The sequence below is a fragment of the Loxodonta africana genome, chromosome 7, assembly GCF_030014295.1.
Source record: "Loxodonta africana isolate mLoxAfr1 chromosome 7, mLoxAfr1.hap2, whole genome shotgun sequence".
Taxonomy (NCBI): Eukaryota; Metazoa; Chordata; class Mammalia; order Proboscidea; family Elephantidae; genus Loxodonta; species Loxodonta africana.
The window spans coordinates 127838408-127862825 of record NC_087348.1 but is presented as its reverse complement, the minus strand read 5'-3'; the positions used below and the strand labels follow the sequence as shown (position 1 = coordinate 127862825).

General features: G+C 37.8%; 1 protein-coding gene across 4 annotated transcripts in view; it reads left to right on the top strand.

Annotated features, from left to right (window-relative positions):
- Positions 1-24418, top strand: part of CWF19L2 (CWF19 like cell cycle control factor 2) — a 163909-nt gene that overhangs the window by 130483 nt on the left and 9008 nt on the right. For 3 of the 4 annotated variants that reach the window (XR_010322512.1, XM_010595432.3, XM_064288868.1), the window contains 3 exons: positions 12220-12375; positions 15071-15151; positions 21033-21134. Coding sequence is in view for 2 of the 4 variants with exons in the window: in XM_010595432.3 (XP_010593734.1) it covers positions 12220-12375; positions 15071-15151; positions 21033-21134 (339 nt within the window). In the remaining 2 variants the exon portion in view is untranslated. Of the gene's footprint in view, positions 1-12219; positions 12376-15070; positions 15152-21032; positions 21135-24418 lie in introns of those variants that run through there. The other variant, XR_010322513.1, reaches the window with a different exon arrangement.

Below are 24418 nucleotides of genomic sequence, written 5' to 3'. Positions count from 1 at the left end.
CACCAAAGTTTCCATTTATCTATTGTCTATTTTTTTTTTTTTTCTGTCTATTAAGTGTTTTTCCCCATCCCTCCCCTCCCTGGTAACCATCAAAGATTGTTTCTTTTTGTATGTAAACCTTTTCATGAGTATTTACAGTAGTGGTCTCATACAATATTTGTCTTTTTGTGATTGACTTATTTCACTCAGCTTAATGCCCTCCAGATTCATCCATGTTAATGCTTTATAGATTCATCGTTGTTCTTTATCATTGGCGTAATATTCAAATTGTGTGTATATACCATCTGTTGATGGGCATTTAGGTTGTTTCCACCTTTTTGCTATTGTGGAAAATGCTGCAAAGAACATGGGCGTGCATGCCTGTTTTCGTGTTGACTTTTATTTCTCTAGAATGTATTTCTGGGAGTGGAATTGCTGGATCATATGGTATGTCTATTTCTGGCTTTCTAAGGAAGTGCCATATCGTTTTCCAAAATAGTTGTATCATTTTGCATTCCCACCAGCAGTGCGTAAGAGTTCCGATCTCCCTGCCGCCTCTTCAGCATTTGTTATTTCCTTTTTTATTGGTTCGTGCCAGTAAGGCTGGGGTGAGATGGTATATCATTGTGGTTTTGATTTGCATTTCTCTTAATGGCTAGAGATTGTGAGCATTTCCTCATGTGTCTGTTGGCTGCTTGAATGTCTTCTTTGGTGAAGCGTCTGTTCATTTCCTTTGCCCATTTTTTAATCGGATTATTTGTCTTTTTGTTGTAGAGGTGTTGGATTTTCTTGTAGATTTTAGAGCTTAGTCCTTTGTCTGATTTATAATAGCCAAAAATTTTTTCCAAGTCTGTAGGTTCTCTTTTTACTCTTTTGGTGAAGTCTTTTGATGAGCATAAGTGTTTAATTTTTAGAAGATTCCAGTTATCTAGCTTATCCTCTAGAGCTTGTGTGTTGTTGGTTGTGGTTTGTATCCTGTTGATGCCATGTATTAGGGCCTCTAGCATTGATTCTATTTTTTCTTCTAGGAACTTCATGGTTTTCAGCTTCATATTTAGGTCTTTGATCCATTTTGAGTTAGTTTTTGTATATGGTGTGAGGTATGGGTCCTGTTTTATTTTTTTTTGCAGATGGACATCCAATTTTGCCAGTACCGTTTGTTAAAAAGACTGTCTTTTCCCCATTTGATGGACTTTGGGCCCTTGATGAAGATTAGGTGACCATAATTGGATGAATTTATGTCTGGGTTCTCAATTCTGTTCCGTTGGTCAATGTATCTGTTGTTGTACCAGTACCAGTCTGTTTTGACTACTGTAGCTGTATAGTAGGTTCTGAGGTCAAGTAGTGCGAGTCCTCCTGCTTTATTCTTCTTCTTCAATAGTGCTTTACTTATCTGGGGCTTCTTCCCTTTCCATATAAAGTGAATGATAAGTTTTTCCATCTCTTTAAGGAATGTTGCTGGTATTTGGATCAGGATTGCATTGTATTTGTAAATTGCTTTGGGGAAAATTGTCATTTTCACAGTGTTGATTCTACCTATCCATGAGCATGGTATGTTTTTCCATTTATGCAGATCTCTTTTGGTTTCTTGCAGTAGTGTTTTTAGCTTTCTTTGTATAGGTCTTTTACATCCTTGGTTAGATTTATTCCCAAGCATTTTATTTTTTGAGGGGCTCTTACAAATGGTATTGTTTTCCTGATTTCCTTTTCATTGTAATCTTTATTGGTGTATAGGAATCCAACTGATTTTTGTATGTTTATCTCGTATTCTGCTATTCTGCTGACTCTTTCTATTAGTTCCAATAGTTTTCTCATGGAGTCTTTTCAGTTTTTTATGTATAGTATCATATCATCCACAAATAGGGAGAGTTTAACTTCTTCATTACCAATTTAGTTGCCCTTTATTTCTGTTTCTTGCCTTATTGCTCTAGCTAGGACTTGCAACACAATGTTAAATAGGAGTGGTGATAAAGGGCATCCTTATCTTGTTCTTGTTCTCACGGGGGATGTTTTCAACCTTTCTCCATTAAGCATGATGTTGGCCCCTGACAGGGAACACAACAGAGAACCCCTGAGGGAGCAGGAGAGCAGTGGAATGCAGACCCCAAATTCTTGTAAAAAGACCAGACTTAATGGTCTGACTGAGACTAGAAGGACCCCAGTGGTCATGGCCCCCAGACCTTCTGTTAGCCTAGGACAGGAACCATTCCCAAAGCCAACTCTTCGAACAGGGATTGGACTGGACAATGGGATAGAAAACGATGCTGGTGAAGAATGAGCTTCTTGGATCAAATAGACACTTGAGACTATGTTGGCAATTCCTATCTGGAGGGGAGATGAAAGGGCAAAGGGGGTTACAAGCTGGTGGAATGGACACGAAAAGAGAGAGTGGAGGGAAAGAGTGGGCTGTCTCATTAGGGGGAGAGCAATTAGGAGTATATAGCAAGGTGTATACAAATTTTTGTATGAGAGACTGACTTGATTTGTAAACTTTCATTTAAAGCACAATAAAATTAAAAAAAAATGATGTTGGCCATTGGTTTTGCATATATGCCCTTTATTGTATTGAGAAATTTTCCTTCTATACCTATTTGAGAGTTTTTATCAGGATTGGGTGTTGGACTTTGTTGAATCCCTCTTCTGCATTGATTGAGATTATCATGTGATTTTTTTCTTTCTTTATATTTATGCATTGGATCTTGTTGATTGATTTTCTGATGTTGAGCCATCCTTGCATACCTGGTATGAATCCTTCTTGGTCATAACGTATTGTTTTTGTGATATGCTGCTGAATTCTATTGACTAGAATTCTGTTGAGAATTTTTGCACCTATATTCATGAGAGATATTGGCCTGTAATTTTCTTTTTTTGTAGTGCCTTTGCCTGGTTTGGAAACCCTGGTGGCGTAGTGGTTAAGTGCTATGACTGCTAACCAAGAGGCCAGCAGTTTGAATCCACCAGGCGCTCCTTGGAAACTCTATGGGGCAGTTCTACTCTGTCCTATAGAGTCGCTATGAGTAGGAATTGGCTTGACAGCAGTGGGTTTGTTTTTTTGCCTGGTTTTAGCATCGGGGTTATGCTGGTTTCACAGAATGAATTTGGAAGTATTGCTTCCTTTTCTATGTTCTGAAATACTTTGAGTAGTACTGGTGTAGGCTCTTTGAATTTTTGGTAGAATTCTCCAGTAAAGCCATCTAGGCCAGGGCTTTTTTTTTGTTGGGAGTTTTTTTTTTTTTTTATTACCTTTTCAGTCTCTTCTCTTGTCATTGTCATGGGTCTGTTCAAATTTTTACATCATTTTGTGTTAGTTTGGGTAGATAGTGTGTTTCTAGAAATTTGCCCATTTCCTCTAGGTTTTAAAATTTATTGGAATGTAGTTTTTCATAATGATCCTTTTTATTTCAGTTTGGTCTGTTGTAATGTCCCCCATTTGATTTCTTATTTGGGTTATTTGGGTCCTCTCCTGTTTTTCTTTTGTCAGTTTGGCCAGTGGTTTGTCAGTTTTGTTCATCCTGTCAAAGAACCAACTTTTGCTTTTATTGATTCTTTCTGTTGTTTTTCTATACTGTTTCATTTATTTCTGCTCTGATCTTCATTATTTCCTTTCTTCTGGTGGCTGTGGGCTTCTTTTGCTATACTCTTTCTATTTGTTTGAGTTGTGTAGCTAATGTTTTGATTTTGCCCCTTTCTTCTTTTTTGATGTGTGCATCTATCGCTATAAATTGACCTTTGAGGACTGCCTTTGCTGTGTCCCAAAGGTTTTGGTATGATGTGTTTTCATTCTCATTTGATTCTAGGAGTTTTTTGATTTCACCTCTGGATTTCTTCTGTTACCCGGTGGTTTTTAAGCAGGGTGTTATTCAGTTTCCATGTAATGGATTTTTTTTCCTCACTCTCCCTGTTGTTTATTTCTACTTTGCTGGCATTGTGGTCAGAGAAAATACTTTGTATTATCTCAGTGTTTTAGAGTCAGTTAAAGGTTACTTTGCAGCCTAAGATGTGGTCTATTCTGGAGAAAGTTCCATGTGCATTGGAAAAGAATGTATACTTTGCAGCTGTTGAGTGTAGTGTTCTGTATATGTCTGTGAGGTCAAGTTGGCTAATTGTGCCCTTTAGCTCTACTGTATCTTTGTTGAGTTTCTTTCTAGATGTTCTGTCCTTTACTGAGAGTGGTGTGTTGAAGTCTTCTACTGTTATTGTGCAACTGTCAGTTTCTCTTTTCAGTGCTGTTAGAGTTTGTTTTATGTATTTTGGAGCCCTGTCATTGGGTGTATAGATGTTTATTATGGTTAAGTCTTCATGATGGATCATCCTTTTAATCATTATATAGTGTCCTTCTTTGTCTTTTATGGTGGGTTTTATTTTAAAGTATTTTATCTGAGATTAGACAGTCCTGCTCTTTTTTTGGTGGCTGTTTGCTTGGTATATTTTTCTCTATCCTTTGATTTTTAATAAATTTACGTCTTTGTTGTTAAGGTGTGTCTCATATTCAGCATATTGATGGATCCTGTTTTTTTTAATCCATTCTGTTACTCTCTGCCTCTTTATAGGTGCATTTAGGCCATTTACGTTCAAGTGTGAATTTATTGTTGTCATTTTGTAGTGCCTTTTTTTTTTTCTTATGGTGTGAATTTATTGTTGTCATTTTGTAGTGCCTTTTTTTTTTGGTGCTAAATATTTCTTTTTTCCTCTTACTCTCGTATGCTGAATTCCTTTTTGGTTTGTGGGCATTTTTTATTTCTTTTGTTTTTATAGATTTTCTTTTTACTTAGTTTTTATGTGCTCCTTTTTTTGTTGAATAGGTTTGTTAACTTTCTTTGTGGTTACCTTGAAATCTACCTTTATCTTCCTAGGTTTGAACCAGTCTATTATTACTTGATATCGCCTTGCCTTTCTCTCCATTTGAAAGTTCTATATACCTACACCGTTTATCTTCTTTTTTATTGTTCTGATGTTGTTGTCAATTACAGATTAACTTCTCTGGTTCCCCGTTGGAATTATTTTGGTTTTGAATAGTCCGTAAGAGCTCATTTCCTACTTTGGTGTCTGGCTGGTACAATCTTGCATCCTAGATTCAGGCTGTGGTTTGTTGTTGTTTGTTTTCAGACCGAAGGACTCCCTTTAATAATTCTTGTAGGTTTGGTTTTTAAATATTCTCTTAATTTCTGTTATGTGGAAATGTCCTAATTTCATCATCATATTTGAATGAAAGTTTTGCAGGGTATATTATTCCTGGTTGGTAATTTTTTTCTTTCAAGGTTTTATATATCATCCCATTGCCTTCTTGCCTGCATGGTTTCTGCTGAATAATCAGAGCTTAGTCTTATTGTTTCTCCTATGTATGTGACTTTCTGCTTTTCTCGAGCTGCTCTCAAGAGTTTGTCTTTGGTTTTAGTGAGTGTGACTGAGATATGCCTTGGTGTTTTTCTTTTGGGGTCTATTCTGTATAGGGTTATTTGAGCTTCTTGGATGGTCAGCTTTCATCATTTGTGATATTAGGGAACTTTTCTGTCAGCAGTTCGTCAGTGATCCTCTATGTGTTTTCCGTTTTCACTCCCTGTTCTGGAACTCCAATTACTTGCAAATTTTTGCTTTTGATTTTATCCCACATAATTTTCAGGGTTTCCTCATTTTTCTTTGTTCTTGTTTCTGATTTTTCTCAAACAGAGTTGTATCCAAGTGTTTGTCTTCAATTTGACTGATCCTGTCTTCCATCATTTCAAACCTGCTCCTCAGTCCTTCTATGACACTGTCCATTTCTGAAATCTTGTTGTTTATCTTTTGGATTTCTAATTGTTGTTTTTGCATGATTTCTAGTTGTGAATTTATTTTGGCATTTTATTCCTGTATTATTTTCCTGAATTATTCCATTTTTTTGTCTGTATTTTCCATGAACTTGTCTGCCTTTTCCTTAAATTTGTTTTTCTTCCTCATTTTTGTCTGCTTTTTGCTTCAACTCTTGGATAGTTCTGAATATTAGAGATTTGAATTCCCTGTCAGGTAGTTCTAGTGCCTTTTCTTCTACTGGGAAGTCATCTGGTGTTTTATTTTGGAAGCCTACTAGAACCATCCTCTGCTGTTTATTAATATGTTTTGATACTATCTGCTGTCTTCGGGATTTTCAGTATTTTCTTGTTTCTTGACCGTAGATTTGTTTGTTTCTTCCTGTTTTTTTTTTGTTTCATTTGGTTATGTCTGAGCAGGAGTGCTGTGTGTTCTTTGTTGTTTGCTTGTCTGTAGTTGCAGTACTTTTCACCTCCTTGTACAATAGGCAGGGCCGGTCATTCAGCTATGGTGCAGCAGGGCAGGTCTAGCTGAAGGGGAGGGGCCAGGATGGGTTGTTTTATGGCACGTACTAGGGCTGACAGGGTGGGCTAGGAATCAGTGCTGAGCAGGTTCCGGTAAGCCGTGCCTGTACTGCTCAGAGGTGTGATATTCAGTGTGTGGTGATATAGGCAGAAAAGAGGGGGGAGGGTGTCATGTATGGAGCTAGTATGGGTATGGGAAAGAGGAGAGAGAAACAGGAGCCAAAAACAAAAAAAAGGAAAAAGAAACCCCCCCCCCCCAAAAAAAAAAGTGTGCAGTGGGAGCTTCCTCTTGGAGTGATGAGAACCCAAGAAATGGAGAGAAGCAAAAGGGGGGGGGGGAGAGAAAGGAAAAAAGAAAAAAAAAAGATAAAAATTTGGAAAAAAAATTAAAGTAGAAAAGAAAAGTCCCCAGGGGTCCCACCAGTACAGCTGCAAAGGCTGGGAAAGTCTCCCAGGTTACACAGTATAGCGTGGCTAGAGGTGGTATAGATGTCACAGAGCACCATGTATTCAGGACACTGGAGAAGAAGGTAAGTATAGACAGATGAGAACTGAGAAATGAAGACAAAAAGAGAAAAAGAAAGAAAAGAAAAGAAATGCCCCCAGGGATCCCGCCTACACGGCAGCGCAGTTTGGGGGAATGGCTCCTAGGCTGTGCAGTGCAGCCTGGCTAGAAGGGGCTCCCAAGTGCGAAGAGAGAAAGAAAGCAAACAAAACAAAACAGAACAGTGCGAAACAACCAGAAGAAACAAACAAAACCCCGGGGATCCCACCAGCGTGGTGTTGCGGGCTGGGAGTGGCTCCCGAGTCAAGCAGGGCTTCACAGCCTTTCAAGAAGAAGCAAAGATGGCACACAGGTTGAGGTGTTCGAGAGAAAGGAGGGGGAGGTGTGGAGGGAGGCATGAAGAAATCAAAAGAAAGCTACACCAGCTCAGGGATCCAGCCAGTGTGGATGCCGCGAATCCAAGTGGCCCGGGGCGGAACCAGTAGCCTACTGGCCAAGAGGCTGCGGCTGGCAGGGAAGCAGAGGAGGCCAAAGTGGATAGGGAAGAAGGGTGGGAGTTAGGAAAGCGTATATCAGTCGTTACCGGGTGCTGTCTCCTGCTGGGAACTTCGTGAAGCTGCTTTCCTGTACTCCCTGTTCGCCGATCTGTGATATGGGTGGGGCGAATCCAAGAGGCATGGCCCCTGCACTTGCCAGCTGGCCAAGTCACCACAGCCAGCCAGGAAGCTCGGAGGTAGAGCAGCAGGAAGAGGATGTGGGGTGGGAAAGCATGTATCGCTGGTTACCAGGTGCTCTGTCTACTGTGAGGAGCTCTTTTAAGCTGCTTTCCTATGCTCCCTGTCAGCCAGTCTCCAACAGGAGTCCAAGATGGTGAATCCATGCTGTGTTAGCTGATAAGGAACCTCCGCAAGTATTTCTCCTCGATCTCAGTTGTCTGTCAGTTTCTTATTCCATTCGGTGTTTGGCTGAGTTTTTTATCTCTTTGTTTGACTTCAGGTTCCAGGAATGACGTTTGTCTCTGTTTTACTTAATTTTTCGGGTCTTTGCTGTGGGGGGATGGCATGGTGGTTCTGTCTATGGTGCCATGTTGGCCAGAAGTCCAGCACTGGAGAATTTTATCAAATGTTTAAAGAAGACACCACTTCTATATAATCACTTCTTTTAGAAAACAGAAGAGGAGGGAGCACTTCCCAATTCATTTTAAGAAGCTACTATTACCTGCTGCCAGAAAGTACAGTTCAATATTCTTCATAAATATAGATGCAAAAACCTTTAACAAAATATTAGCATATAGAATTGGGCAATAATATAAAAGTAATTATATACACTATGACCAAGTGGGGTTTATCCCTAGGATGCAAGGCTTGTTCAATATTGGAAAATTAATGTAATGCACCATATCAACAGGCAAAAGAGACAATGATTATATCAATCAGTGAAGAACACAATGTGACCAAGTTCATGCCCAATCATAATAAAAACTTTCAGAAAAGTAGGAAAGAGGGGAATGCCTCAACTTGATAAAGAACATTTATAAAAAGCCTACAGCTAACGTTATACTTACTGGTGAAAGATATTCTCCCCTTAGTATCGGTGACAAGGCAACATCGGTAACATCTGCTCTCACTACTCTAACTAATCTTAGTGTTGCAAGTTATAGCTAGTGTAGTAAGGCAAGTAAAGGAAGTAAAATGCACACAGATAGGAAAAGAAGAAATAAAATGTTCTTATTTGCAGATGATATGATTGTTTACATAGAAAATCCCAAGAGATCTACAAATAAAAACCTCTAACTAGAGGTAATGAGCAAGTTCAGCAAGGTCACAGGATACAAGATACTAAAACGCATTGCCGTCTAAGTTGATTCCAACTCACAGCGACCCGATAGGACAGAGTAGAACTGCCCTGTAGGATTTCCAAGGAGCAGGTGTTGGATTTGAACTGCCAACCTTTTGGTTAGCAGCCAAGCTCTTAACAACTGTGCCACCAGGGATCCAGGATACAAGATAAGCATGTAAAAATCAATTGCATTTCTATATACTAGTAATGAACACATAGAAATCAAAATAAAAAGTACAGTACTATTTGTAATCACTCCAAAAAAATCAAATACTTAGATATAAATCTAACAAAAAATGTAGACCTTGTATGTTGAAAGCTACAGGACACTGAGGAAAGTGTTTTGGAGTCAGTCTGTTTGGAAGACATGTAGCTAGAGCCCTGGTGACGCAGTGTTTAAGTGCCAGTGGTTAAACAACTCTTTTTTTTTTTTAACAGATTCTAAAAAGTTCAGTTTATTATACTATAAGCAAACTGTGACAGTAGATTAGACAATTTAGATAAAATGGACTAATTTTTTTGAAAAACACAACTTCCCAAAACTAAACAGAATAGAAGTATATATACTTCTGTATCTACTAAATAAATAGAATCCATAATTAAAAGCTGTCCCACAAAGAAAACCCCAGTCCCAGAGGGCTTCGCTGCAGAATTCTTCAATTTAAGGAAGAAATAATACCAATTATTCCAGAATCTTTTAAGAGAACAAAATATAGAAGGAACACAGCCAAGCTCATTTGTTGAGATTAACGTGAACTGCCCAAGAAGACAAGGCAGAGTAAAGGGTCTCTGACAGCCTGGAAGAGAGCAGGGCGTGGCTAAAGTAATTGGCACCTGGGGCCTCAAGAAAGGAATGCCTCACCCCTTCTACCAGCCTCCCGTGAGAAATGTCCCAAGGATGCAGGCAGGAGGGTCCCAAGGATGAAGTTCTCCAGTTTTGCCCCAGGCCTGCCAACCAGCCCTGTGGCCTGTCAATGCCCAGAACCTCAGCTTGTCAGTGAGTTTGCACTACCTTTTGTGCTTAGTGAGTCATCCTAGCCATTCATTCTTGGGTGATACCGGTATACACAAACCCCTCCTCGAATCCGGTTGGCTAGTTCAGTTACTGGGAATGGCTGCATAGGTATCCCTGAGTAGGCATGTTGTAACAGGTTTCATTTTCCTGTCAAGAGAAGATGAAGTCCAAGTTGTATGAAATAGACTTAGTCCGGGGATAATGATGGGGTGAACCTGAGCTTATGGAGCAAGACAGCTTCAACCATCAACCATTAAGTTGTGTTGTCCCGCTTGTGGCTAGCTGAGCATCCAAAGCATACTCCACAAGAGGCATTTCGAATTTATTGAGCACAGCCCCTTCTGTTTTAGAGTAAAATGGTTTTCTTCTTTTAAGCACATGGCAACACTCAACTGTGACAAATAAGCTCATGAAAAAATGTTCAACATCGTTAGCTATTAGGGAAATGCAATTAAAACCACATAGTTTATCAGTACATAGCTATCAGAATATAAAATAAAAAAATATTGACAACGCCAGATACTGGCGAGGTTGTGGAAAAAACTGAATTGCTCCTACAGTGCTGGTGGAAAAGTAAAATGGTACAGCTACTTTGGAAAACAGTTCAGCGGTTTCTTAAAATAATAGAATATTCAACTGCCATATGACCTATCAATTGCACCCTTGGGCATTTATTCCAGAGAACCTTTATCTGAAATATCTGAAAGCAACCTTTATTTGAAATATCTGAAAACAGAAAATACCCTAGATGCCCTTTAATGGGTAAATATACTTTTGGTACCTCCATACCAGAAATACTAGTCAGCAATAAAAAGAAATGAACTATTGATACCTGCAACAGCCTGAATGAATCACCAGAGAATTCTGCTGAGTGAAAAAGACAATCCCAGAATATGCAACTCCATTCGTATAACATCCTTAAAATGACAGAATTAAAGAAAGAGAGAACAGATTAATCGCAAGGTGTAAGGAACTGGGGTTGGGGAGGTAGGGAGGGAAATGGAAGGGAAGTGGGTGTGACTATAAAATCCAACAACAGGAATTCTTATGGCTCTGGAATTATTCTGTGTCTTTACTGTGTCAGTATCCTGACTGAGATACTGTAGTATAGTTTTATGTGATAGTTCCATTGGGAGAAACTAGGTAAATGGTACATGGGATCTCTGTGTATTATTTCTTAAAACTGAATTTGTAATCATCTTGAAGTTTAGTTGAAATATTAAAGTTATAAATCATGCTGGCAAAGTTTAAATAAGATATGTTTTATCCTCCTACTTAGACAAATATATTTTCATAATGCCCTACAAGGCCAGTGTTGCATCTGAAATACTTTGGACATGTTGTCAGGAGGAATCAGTCCCTGGAAAAGGACAATATGCTTGGCAAAGTACAGGGTCAGTGGAAAAGAGCAAGACCCTCAACGAGGTGGATTGACACAGTGGCTGCAACAATGAGCTCAAGTGTAACTACGATTGTAAGGATGGCGCAGGACCGGGCAGTGTTTTGTTCTGTTGTGCATAGGGTTGCTATGAGTCAGAGCTGACTTGACAGCACCTAACAACAACAACAACTACAAGGCCAAGTTTGAATTTAGAATCCTTAGATACCTTTGAGTTTCACACTAGAATGTGATAGTGTAGGAAAAGCTGGCCTCTGGCACCCAGCCTGCAGCCTGCTCCCCATCTCCTAGCCCCTGGCTCAGTCCTGCACTGCAAAGGATGTTCTGTGAATACATATGAACACCCTGGACCACATGTCCAAGCTTCATCCAGTCACCCTCAACAAACAACTGTCCCTCAGGCATAGCAATGTGCAAAAAAGTAATTAAATGGAATTAAAGATTGGAATTTTATAGTAATGCTTAGCCCTTTGTCAAAAGAAAACCGTCTTACTTTTCATCTTAGTATATTTGACTTTCTATACTTAATCGTGTTGTTAGGTGCCGTCAAGTTGATTCTGACTCAAAGCGACCCTATAAGACAGAGTAGAACTGCCCCAGAAGGTTTCCAAGAAGCAGCTGGTGGATTTGAACTGCCAACCTTTTCATTAGCAGCTGAGCTCTTAACCGCTACAGTAGAGCTGCATTATATAGAAAATAGGAGACTGCCTGAATATACAAGTGAGGGGTCAGCAGACATATAAGGGAGCCAATAAATGAAGATGCTATGAGCTTAGGAAAACATTTGTAAGTGAATCCTGCTTTTTGTCTATTCCTGATTTTGAGATACCTGTTGTTCAGAGTACTCTTTTGACTTATGGATATTTTCCTATGATTTTACTGTTAGTTCTGTGTATTTTACCACTTAATTCGATTTTATCTGTTTTCTCATTTTTGTGTATGGGAACTGTTTCCTATAGATACATAAACTATGTGGAGGTAGCTTCAGTCTGGAAGAAATGTTGCTTAAATACATGAAATTATGTAGTGGATTGAGAAAGTAAAGTATAAGGTAATATGGAGTTCAGACATTGTTTACTTCTTATTTTAAAGGGCTTTATTATACTTTTTATTGTTTTCGTATAATGAATATCCTGTAAGTGCTTTATTTACCTACATGTCATTCTTTCTTCAGATGTTCAGAAAATCATTGGTAAAGATGTTTGAAGATAAAGGGTTGGATTGCATATTTTTAGAAACTAATATGAACATGAAGAAACAATATCATATGGTTTATGAGTGCATTCCTCTCCCAAAGGAAGTGGGTGATATGGCTCCCATCTATTTTAAGGTATTTAAATATGGTCTTTACATGCACATTTATTTTTTGCTACAGTTGTTTTATGAATACAGTTGTCTTGATTCATTCATGTATTTTTTTCACATACACTTACGTCAAGTTTTTGTCATATAAAGAAATGAAGTAAAGCACACACACAAAGAAATTCCGCTGTATCAATTTCTATAGAAAGAAATTTCAGATTTTGATCTTACAAGTATGAATATACTATCAAATGGTAAATTATTTCTATTTTATTTTCTCATGTGAAATCAGGGTTTTACCTTCAGTTACTTTCAAGTCAGAATTGTAGTCATAACTATAGAAAACTTACTGAAATACACTAGAGTCAAAGATAATAACATACAGATAGTACAAATTATAATTGCTGAAATAACTTATTGCATAAATTTTAGTATTTAATATCTCATGATACTATTTGTAAAAATAAAACAAATTTCTGACCTTGACATACATTTTTGGACATACAGTAAATAGTATGTGTTTGTTGCTGACCTGAATGCAGTATAAAGGAATTTATGGACTAATCCAAATGTATTCTTTCACCATACCTATTTAATCGGTATGCTGAACAAATAATACGAGAAGCTGGACTATATGAAGAAGAACGGGGCATCAGGATTGGAGGAAGACTCATTAACAACCTGCGTTATGCAGATGACACAACCTTGCTTGCTGAAAGTGTAAGAGGACCTGAAGCACTTACTAATGAAGATCAAAGACCACAGCCTTCAGTATGGATTACACCTCAACATAAAGAAAACAAAAATCCTCACAACTGGACCAATGAGCAACATCATGATAAATGGAGAAAAGATTGAAGTTGTCAAGGATTTCATTTTACTTGGATCCACAATCCACAGCCATGGAAGCAGCAGTCAAGAAATCAAAAGACGCATTGCATTGGGCAGATCTGCTGCAAAGGAGCTCTTCAAAGTGTTGAAGAGCAAAGATGTCACCCTGAAGACTAAGGTGCGCCTGACCCAAGCCATGGTATTTTCAATCACATCATATGCATGTGAAAGCTGGACAATGAATAAGGAAGACCGAAGAAGAGTTGACACCTTTGAATTGTGGTGTTGGCGAAGAATATTGAATATACTATGGACTGCCAAAAGAATGAACAAATCTGTCTTGGAAGAAGTACAGCCAGAATGCTCCTTAGAGGCAAGGATGGCGAGACTGCATCTTACATAGTTTGGACATGTAGTCAGGAGGGATCAGTCCCTGGAAAAGGACATCATGCTTGGCAGAGTACAGGGTCAGCAGAAAAGAGGAAGACCCTCTGGTGGATTGACACAGTGCCTGCAACAATGAGCTCAAGCTTAACAACGATTGTAAGGATGGCGCAGGACCGGGCAGTGTTCGTTCTGTTGTGCATGGGATCGCTATGAGTCGGAACCAACTCGACAGCACCTAACAACAACAACAACAATACAAATGCATAAATATAGAACCATATATGAAATATTAACATATGCAAAGAAAAAGCAATGTAATATTTTGTGAATGGTGATTGAAGATTTTTGGGGATTAAGTATTTGGACAGTATAAGATGGAAAGTTTTTTTATTTTGGACTATAAATTCTAATAAAAAGAATTGTAAAACCTATTAAGATTAAGGAAATCTTTAAAAACAATGTGATTATTTGATTTCAAGAATTATACTATTAAAGTGTAAGAGAATAAACCAGATAATCCCAAAGACCCATTCCAGTCATATGTTAAACTTAACTGAGAATGAGATTATACTTTTTCAGTGTGTTTTTTGGTACTCCCTCAACAGAGTCTTAGATGATCGTGACTAGAGGCATTTGAGGTACAGGGACCCATGCACAGCAGCCACTGTTGTTCTTGTGGGATGACAGAAATGTCATCTCTTAACACAGTTGTATATCACTTTTCTCCTTTACATTAAACCTTTTATTTGATCATTCAAAATGCTGCTTTGATTTGATTTGGTTTACAATTTTATATTGACTGTTCTGCATTATAATATCAAACCATGCAGCCCAAGCCAAGCAGTGTATCTGATGTATTTAAATTGTACTTATTTGAATGTTAATTTTATCTGTAAAATTTGTTTCGGTAATAACAATATTGTACAATAATGAGATCATTTTATATTCATCACCCTGTCTTTTCTTTCTAGTAAATATTTCTTTATCATAAATAGTAGTCATATTGCTTATCCTAGAAAGCCCTAGAATTCCATTTCTATGTATTTTTCTCCCTGCATTTTTGTATTTTTACTTCTATGTTATGTGGGCAGAAATAGTTCAAGTTTTTGGTTGCCAGAAAGCATATAAATTACTCTTTTGATATTTGGAAGCAGAGCAGTAAAACAAAATGAATTTGAGTAGATTTCTATGAATGTGGTAGGGAGTTTGTGAACTTTTATGTTTACAAATTATGCTCAGTATTAAAATGCTAGGTCTTATTAAGGATTGTTTTTGTAAAACTTTACATTGTCATGTAAAGTTGAGCTGAGGTTAGTACGAGTTAAGAATGAGCAAAAGAATATTATCTGTACTGAAGATAGAATTGTAAAAAGTGAAGAAGTTTTCAGTTTCAAATAATGACCTACCATGTATATTATGTAATTAATTCACTATGTGACTTTATTTTTAAACTGTCTGTTTTTATTTGCTTATATATTTTCATTTAACAAATGGTTATTTTTTAGAAAGCCATAATGGAATCTGATGAGGAGTGGTCCATGAACAAGAAGTTAATTGATCTCTCTTCAAAAGATATCAGGAAGTCGGTAAGTATCATTTTTCCCCCTCATATAAGAAAATACTCTAATGTTCAGAATCTTCATTAATTTGCATATCTCAGTTAAAAAAGAGACCATTTGGATGAGTGGCCAAAGGCAAAGTAACTGATTCCACAAATAAAGAAGAAATTATTTTCATTCTTCTTGGTCTAGAAAATGCTCATTTGTTTGTAGAGGATTTTTCTTTGTTTACCCAAATGAATGTTTCCTCCTGACCTTCCAGCCCTCTGCTATGTATTATCAGCTATGATACCATTAGAATCTGCCAAGAGAGGCCTTTCATGGGCTTCTCATACCCTGTGGGAAAAGTAGTGAGAGGGGCCTTCGTGGTACTGAGATAATAATAAGATGAAATTTTTCCTAGAGGCTCCATTTTGAATTTGGAACTCATTTTCTCTTCCCTATAAAAAATTTCTCTGTTATATTCCTGTAAAACAGCAATCGAATTACATTATGGATTCACTATTCTTTTGGAGACTTGTCCAACCATGTTTCATAGTTTAATCTTAATTTTCCGGTCAGCTTTTGGATGTAAGGTATACATAAGTTGAGTACTTCTGTGATGACCTTTCTTTTCTAGAAATATGAATTAAATGGAACAGAGATTTAATAGATGTTTGAAATCCTTCTTTTCCTATTCAAGAAGCAGTTTATTCTACAAATACGTATTGAGAGTCTACTGTTTAGCAGGCATTGTTCTAGATGCTTTTTGTACATAGTTAATGAAACAAAGAAGACCTCTGCCTTTGTGTAGTTTATATTGTAGTGCAGGGGTTGGCAACTACAGTCTATAGGCCACGTCTCCCTGCTGCCTGTTTGTGTAAACAAAGTTTTATTGGAACACAGCCTCATCCATTTTTTTATATATTGTCTATGGCTGCTTTCATGCTACAAGGGCAGAATTGAATAGTCCAACTGAGACGGCATGATCTGCAAAGCCTAAAATAGTCTGCAGTCTGTATCTTCACAGAAAAAGTTTACCTATCCCTGTTCTAGTAGACGTGTCCTAGGGGCACAGTGGTTAAGCACAGCAGTGGTTAAGCACTCGGCTGCTAACTGAAAGGTCAATGGTTCTAACCCACAGCCGCTCCAAGGGAGGAAGATGTGGTAGCCTGCTTCCTTAAAGATTACAGCCTTGGAAACTGTTATGGGGCAGTTCTACTCTGTCCTGTAAGGTTGCCGTGAGTCGGGATCAACTCAGTGGCAACAGGTTTGGTTTTATTTGCTTCTGTTCTAGTAGATGTCACTAAAATATTTCTCCCCCATTTCCTCTTATGTGAAGCCATTCTCCCGATACATGTGACTGATAGGATTCTTTATTAAACTTACTGTATCCCAGTCAATGTATTAAAATTTCATTACATTGTTGAAGGTACACAGTTTTAAATCAGAGGTACAACATCGTCTACAGAGTTTTTTCTCTTTCTGTGCTGGTGAAATGAGCCAACAACATATTAAAACACAAAACAAAATTGTGAATATCCTGTATGCTTTTGAACCTTATGAACCTGTAGACGGTATGATAATTTGATACTTTTTTTGCCTAAGATTTTCACTTTTTATATCATAATAATTTCCCATGCCATTTAGTATCCTTTCAGAGCATGATTTTATTTATTTTTTTTCGAGTTTGAACAATTCTTTTTTTTTTAATTGTACATTAGATGAAGGTTTACGGAACAAACTAGCTTCTCATCAAACGTGTAGTACACATTGTTTTATGACATTAGTTAACAACCCCACTATGTGTTAACACTCGCCTTTCTCAACCCTGGGTTCCCTATTACCAGCTTTCCTGTTCCCTCCTGCCTTCTAGTGCCTGCCCCAGGGCTGGTGCACCCCTTTAGTCTTGTTTTGTCAGAACATGATTTTAATGGCAGTTAATAGTTCAAAATAAGAATTTATAGAGAAATTTGTTATTACCCATTTGCTATACTGTATATGCATTTATTCTCACCAGTGAACCATGTAGTACTTACTGTTTTTTGTTTGTTTTCTAAGACTTGGATAAATAATTGAGTAGCCAGGAGGTCTTAATCAATAAGGAAAAATAAGAAGCAGGTACTGATCCTTGTAAGAATGGTGATTGTATGTTCAATTTTAAAATGTTCCAAAGATAGCCTTTACTAAGTCTTGTATCTGAGGCCATTTGAGAGTCACAGTGATGGGGAATGAGCCAGATGACATCTTGATGTCCCTTTTAGTGCTGGAATTCTATAATTATGTGAATGCAATTGTAAAGAGAATTTGAGTATAAGAATAAGTCCAAAGGAGGTCACTTTTTAGGTTAACAAGCTTTCTAGTGTCTCTTTAAAATGTTAAAAGTGTTTCAGAGCTAGAAATGAAATGCCGTTAAGTTTTTTGACATTAGTTTTACTTCTGAAAGAATCTCATTACGCTTTTTTTTTTTTTAAAGCCCTGTTTTTTTTGTGTGTCCTTGCTAGTTTTTAAGGTATTTTGCTTACTTCACTGGGGGAGAGGTGACTTCTTTTTTTCCCACTGAGTAGATTCTTGGCTTATAATAGTGTTTCATATATTTGCAATTCATTTCTCTTCTTTGTTGAATTTATATTTTTGAGAGTATACGCTTGCCTTCTTTTGCTCATTTTATTTACTTCTTCTGGATCTTTTGAATTTTCTGCAGCATAGTGGAAGGAGAGAAGTAAACAGATCAGAATGCTCATTGGAGAGGAGTTGCATAATATTAAACAACTTGGCATGAAAAGTGGTCATTTTTCACAAGGCTGTTTCATTAAGATTTCATGAGAATTCTTCCTGAACTTTAAAAAAAATTTTTTTAGTTTAATTTTATAGTAACTGTAGTTGAATTCACTCGATGGCATCGGGTTCAATTTTTGGTTATAGCAATTGAAAAAGCATATGAAATACTTAGGGAATGATTTTTATTTTTAAAAGAAAAGTCCTTATCAAGGAAAAATTCCGATTTATCTAGAGATCTTCTGTTATGGATTGAATTATGTTTTCCAAAATATGTTCTGTAAATCCTAACCCCTACACCTATAGTTATAATCCTATTTGGGAATGGGTTTTCTTTATGTTAATGAGACAGTATTAGTGTAGGGTGTGTCTTAAATCAATCTCTTTTGAGACATAAAAGAGATTAAACAAGCAAGTGAGCAATCACAGATGGGGAATGAGAGATGCCAACCCACATGAAGACTGCCCAGGAGCAGAAGCTCAAAAGAGATGAGGACCTTCCTTCAGAGCGGACAGAGAGAGAGAGCCTTCTCTTGGAGCTGGCACCCTGAGTTTGGACTTCTAGCCTCCTAAACTGTGAGAAGATAAATTCCTGTTTGTTAAAGCCACCCATTTCTAGTATCTCTCTTATAGCAACACTGGATAACTAAGATCCATACCTTCAAACCCAAGGACAATAATAGGTAGGGAATATTAAAAGAGAAAAATTCAGATACTAATGCTTTTAAACTGTAAATCAAATTTTTTGCTGTAATTCTGTCAGTACCTTTAAAGGGTGGTACCACAATTCCAGTTCATTTCCCTCTGACGGTCAAGGCAGGAAAAGGAAAGTGCCACGTGTACATCCGTTTTGATACTAGAGTCTTCGTGATGGCTGCCAGTAGCAGCTCTTCCAGCAAGACAGCAAGTCGTGCCTTTTGCAGCCTGCACGGAGATAACAGAGGAGAAGATCACGGCAGCAACTGTCTTTTGTGTAACAGTAGTCGTGTGTTCATTGTGCCATCTTGGCAAATATGCCACAGGTTGTTGAGCCTTAATATATATGTTAGATTCCTATTGCTGCCATAACAAATGTAAAAAAACACAAATTGAAACCCTGGTGGCGTAGTGGTTAAGTGCTACCATGGCTGCTAACCAAAGGGTCGGCAGTTTGAATCCGCCAGGCACTTCCTGGAAACTCTATGGGGCAGTTCTACTCTGTCCTGTAGGGTCGCTATGAGTCAGAATCGACTCGATGGCAATGGATTTGGTTTTTTTGGTTTTATCATCTTAACATTCTGGAGGTCAGAAGTCAGAAGTGGGTTTCGTTCTGCTAAAATCAAGATGCTGGCAGGCCTAGATCCTGGAGGATCTAGGGGGGAATCTGTTCCTTTGTCTTATCCAGCTTCTAGAAGCCTCGTACATTTCTTGACTCATGGTGCCTTCCTCCATCTTTAAAGCCAGCAAGGTAGTATCCTCCAATATCTCTCTGGCCCTAATCCCCATCACCCTCTTATAGGGACCTTTTGATTACATTGGGCCCACCTGGATAACCTGGGATAATCTCCCCATCTCAAGATCCTTAACTTTAATCACATCTGCAAAGTCCCTTTTACCATGTAAAGTGACATACTTGTGGCAAATAGGAGACTGGGACATTGCCATCTGGAGGGGGTCATTCTGCCTACCACCATATAGTACAAACAGAAGGTATGGGCACCGTCCTCAAAAATTTCTCAAGTTATTTCTCTCTTGAAGTACTATTAGTCAATGTAGTTCTGCAACATCCTTTGGGGCATTCAGATTCACGCTTCACATGTTCTGAAGGAGCCTTCCGTCTTTTTTTTTCTCTGACCACCAGGTTTGCATAAAGCAGTCTTGTGTAGGAGACAAAAATGAAAGTAATGCTTGAATAATTCCTGTGTATCAAGAATTGGGCAGGGTTCTTTACATGCGTTGTTCTATTTGATCCTCATAGCAAACCTCTGAGCTCCTCATATTTCTCATGAGACCAAGAGATGTTAAATGACTCGCCTGAGGTTACACAGTTATAAGAATCAGACCTGTGATGAGAGTCTTGTTTGTCTCTTTTTCACTTTATTTTTTCCTAATTGTCAAGGTCATACATATTGAAATGAAGAAATATATAAAGCAAAAAAATAGTTACCCATTTCTCTGTGTTTTATATCATGTACAATTTTATAAACTAATTTTTTTTTTTTTTTTTTGCCTATAACATGAAGAACCCTTTGTAAGCTGTAATTTTAATTTCTTTATAATACTTCAAAATGACCGTTCTCTTTCCGCCATACCACACTGCACGTTTCCATGTCCTGTCCTCTTGGGAAAACAATGCAGAATATATATGGTTAAGTAGAAATATGTGATTTAGTGGCACAATAAGTAAATGCTGACTCCATGAGAGGATTAGAGAGGAGAGATGTTACTGTACATCAACCCACTTGAATAATTTCCAGTGACAAACATAGGACTTGAAGGAAGAACTTGCAAGATCTATTTAATTGATAGAGGAAGCAAGAAATTATGGCTGAAAGTCAAGATATAGTTTAAAATACATTGTGTGTGTGTATGTGTGTAGAAAGAGAGAATGGGGGAGACGGGGGAGAAGGAAAGGTAATAAATAATCCTGGAGATATTTTGAAATGAGGTTGGTAAATTTAGTATTGCTTTACCCATCTCACCAGTTTAATCTGTGGTTATTCTGGTTTAGTTTATCTTTGATAAATTATGGTAAAGTCTCAGGGATATTGTAAACAAAGCTCTGAGTATGTGGCCAGACTTCTTTTCCTGTTCTGCATTGTAATATAAGAAAGCATGTCCTCGTTCTCTATTTGTACAATATAAGTTTTCAAAGATATCCTGTTGTTACATAAAAATTATAGGTACCTTTTATTTTCCTGCTTTCCCTCAGGACAAGAAAGTAATTGGTTTTGGTTATAATTGCTAGATGTTATGAAGAGCTATCAGGCTGAAAGGCTACCAAAATGAAATGTTTTGCTTAGAAAGTTAGGTCATTACTTACATATCTTTAGAGTTGGAAATTCATTGTATACTTTTATCTTGGGGGATATGGTTATGTTAGAGAGCAAGAGAAGGGATTAAGTATAATTTTCGGATCTGATTCCATATTTTTCATGTGTGATCTGTTTAGGTACCCAGAGGCTTACCTTATTTCTCTGTGGATTTTGGTCTCCAAGGAGGGTTTGCTCATGTCATTGAAGATCAACACAAATTCCCTCATTACTTTGGAAAGGTATGCTCACAATTTGATAAAGTTCTGTGTTTAGTAATTTAATAGCCCTTTTCTTTTGAAGGAAGGTCAAAACTTTGGGCACAGTTTGCAGTGAGGTTGATGAATACTGCTGGATTCAGTTTGTAGAAAGGAAACCTAGAAACTATTAGTAAAAATGATTCAAAATATTTATAATAGTCAGGAATGGTACTTTGAAACCAAATACTTGTTAACAGTGTCAACAGTTACTCTAATGTTTTCCTTTGAAGTCAGCCAGCTGAGAGTGATGATAATTGCTAACACTTATTAAGGGTCTGCAGTGTTCCAGGTACTGTTCTAAGCACTCATTTAATGGTCACAGTAGCTGTATTATGTAGGTATTGTTTTTGCCTTCATTTTATAGATGAAGAAACTGAGCTACAGAGAGGTTATATAACTTTTTCAGGATCATGGCAGTAGCAAGTGACAGAGTTGGATATAGAATACAAATGATCTCACCTCTTCATTTATAGTTAAGCAAAATAGAGCCCCAGAAGAATATATGACTCATTTCACACAGAGAGTTTCTGGGCAGACATTAGAGCCTACAGCTTATTGCAATTGTCAGGTTTTTTTCCATTACTACAGATTGCCTTCTGGGGGTATCAGTCCTTAAACTAAAAGTCTGTGGAAGTATTTGGGAATTGTATAAGTTAGTATCAAGGATTGTAATGAAATTAATGCAGCAACTGAAGCAGTCAGAAGAAGTCTGGGCATAACAGATTTAGAAATGACCTTTTTTTTAAATTAGTATAGCTCAAGCCTTTCTGCTTATATAATGGCTATGTAGCTAGTTCCTCTAAGTAAGGGGGACCTTAATGAACTCTGCTGAGGGTGCTCCCTTCTGCGGCCCCTGTCTCCCACTTTCATCTCCTGTATAAGAGCCTCTTCTACAAATGAATGAGAATGTGTCAAGAGGAATCTCAGCTCCAGAGGTTTGGACTGAAAACTGTTCATGCTGTTGTCCTTAATGGGTTAACTAGAAACCTAAGAATCATATGCATCTTGGAGTTGTTGAAAGATATTACAGAAACTTGTTTGAGAAATTTTCAGATTGTTTTTTCAAGAGTTAACTAGAAAGAAATTTATTTTCACTGCTCTCAAACGTATTGTTATTCAGTAGGTTTTATAACTGAAGGTTCTATGACTCTAGATTTATTTTAAAATGAATTTGATTCTGGTGAAAAGGAAGTAATGTTTTTTTGTTTAATTTTGTTTTTTAACTTGTATAAATTTAATTGAAGGAGCCCTGGTGGTGCAGTGGTAAAGTGCTTGGCTGCATACTGAAAGGTTGGTGGTTCAAACCTCCCAGCAGCTGCATGGGAGAAAGATGTGGCAATCTGCTTCCATAAAGATTACAGCCTTGAAAACCCTATGGGGCATTTCTGCTCTGTCCACAGGGTTGCTTTGAGTCAGAATTGATGCAACAGCACACACACAACAACAACGAATTTAATTGGGAGGCTGACCCACTTTCAAATATTATGCCATGTATTATGGTTTATATGATACTGTTTTAAGGTTAGGAGGAAAATTTCCCCAGTTAGTATTGCTTCACTGGTCCATTTTCCCCAACCCTTGCTTTTCAAGAAATAGCCTGTGGATCCTAGAACTCTCTTCAGCCTACTACCTAAGCAGTTGCTTGCAGAACAAGAAGAGATAATTGGGGTGGTCTCTTTGTGTTAACGGCTGCTTGAGTAACAGAACAAGAATCAATCCTATAGGATATACGTAATGTTCTCTATAAAACTTGATGTTTTATAGAGACAGTTTCAAGCTAATTATTAGCTAGGCTTTCTTAAACTACATTGCTTACTTGGACTGATGCTGAGAAACTCTTAAACTTTACCTAAATTTGCCCATTCCTTTTGATGTCTTCTGCCATCTGTTGCAGTCCCTTTACTTCCTGTTTCCCTTTCCCAATGATTGCAGCCTCGCTTTTCCTTGAAGCTTTTCCCAATTCATCCAACAAATGGAATCTTTTTCTTGATTCTGCTTTGAAGAATCTGCTTTGACGTTTAACTTATTCTGTTTTATAAGACAGACCTTTGCATAGCTGGATTATTATTCCGGCTCCCACCATAATTCTAGATTTTATTAAGAACTCTCTGAAGGCAAATAAATGTATGTTATCTTTGTATCCCCTACAATACTTGGCATTTACCTTGTGCATAGTAGGCTCCTATGGTATATTTGTTGAGTGAAGAAGAACTTACATCTTAAAAAGATTATGTGATTTGTGCAAGGTCCCACTTCACAGCCAAGTAGAGTTTCAATATGCAGACTCCAACCTTTAGCTCCATGTTTTCCTGTATTATGACACCCCTCACCCCCAAGCGTTTTAAGTCTCCCCCATTATCTTTCTGTACATGGATACTTACATGCATGAATTTGATCCATTTTTGTAGATAGCAACACAGGAGGGAGATCATGAAGGGAATGATCCAGAATAATAAGGAGACAATCAAAAAGTCATTCCTTTCAGGGTTTAGAAATATGACTTTTTTATCGTTCTTTTTAATTGTGCTTGAAGTAAAAGTTTACACCTCAAGTTAGTTTCTCATACAAAAATTTATACACACATTGCTATGTGACCCTAGTTGGTATCCCTGTAATATGTCAGTACACTCCTCCTTTCCACCCTGGATTTCCCATGTCCATTCAACCAACTCCTATTCATTTCTGCCTTCTCATCTTGCCTCCAGATAGGAGCTGCCCATTTAGTCTCATGTATCTACTTGAAATAACAAGCGTACTCTTCACGAGTATCATTTTATGTCCAGTCTAGTCTTTATCTTAAGAGTTGGCTTCTGGAATGGCTTTAGTTCTGGGCTAACAGAGAGTTTGGGGGGCCATGTCTTCTGGAGTTCCTCCAGTCTCAGTCAGACCATTAAGTCCGGTCTTTGTACTAGAATTTGAGCTCTGTACCCCACTTTTTTCCTGCTCCATCAGAGACTCTCTCTTGTGTTCCCTGTCAGGGCAGTCATTGGTGGTAGCCAGGCACCATCTAGTTCTTCTGGTCTCAGGCTAATGGAGTTTCTGGTTTATGTGGCCCTTTTTGTTTTTTGGACTAATATTTTCCTTGTGTCTTTGATGTTCTTCATTCCCCTTTGCTCCAGGTGGGTTGGGACCAACTGATGCATCTTAGATGGCTGCTCACTAGCTTTTAAGACCCCAGATGCCACTCACCAAAGTGGGATGTAGAACATTTTCTTAATAAACTTTGTTATGCCAGTTGACCTAGACATCCCCTGAAACCATGGTCC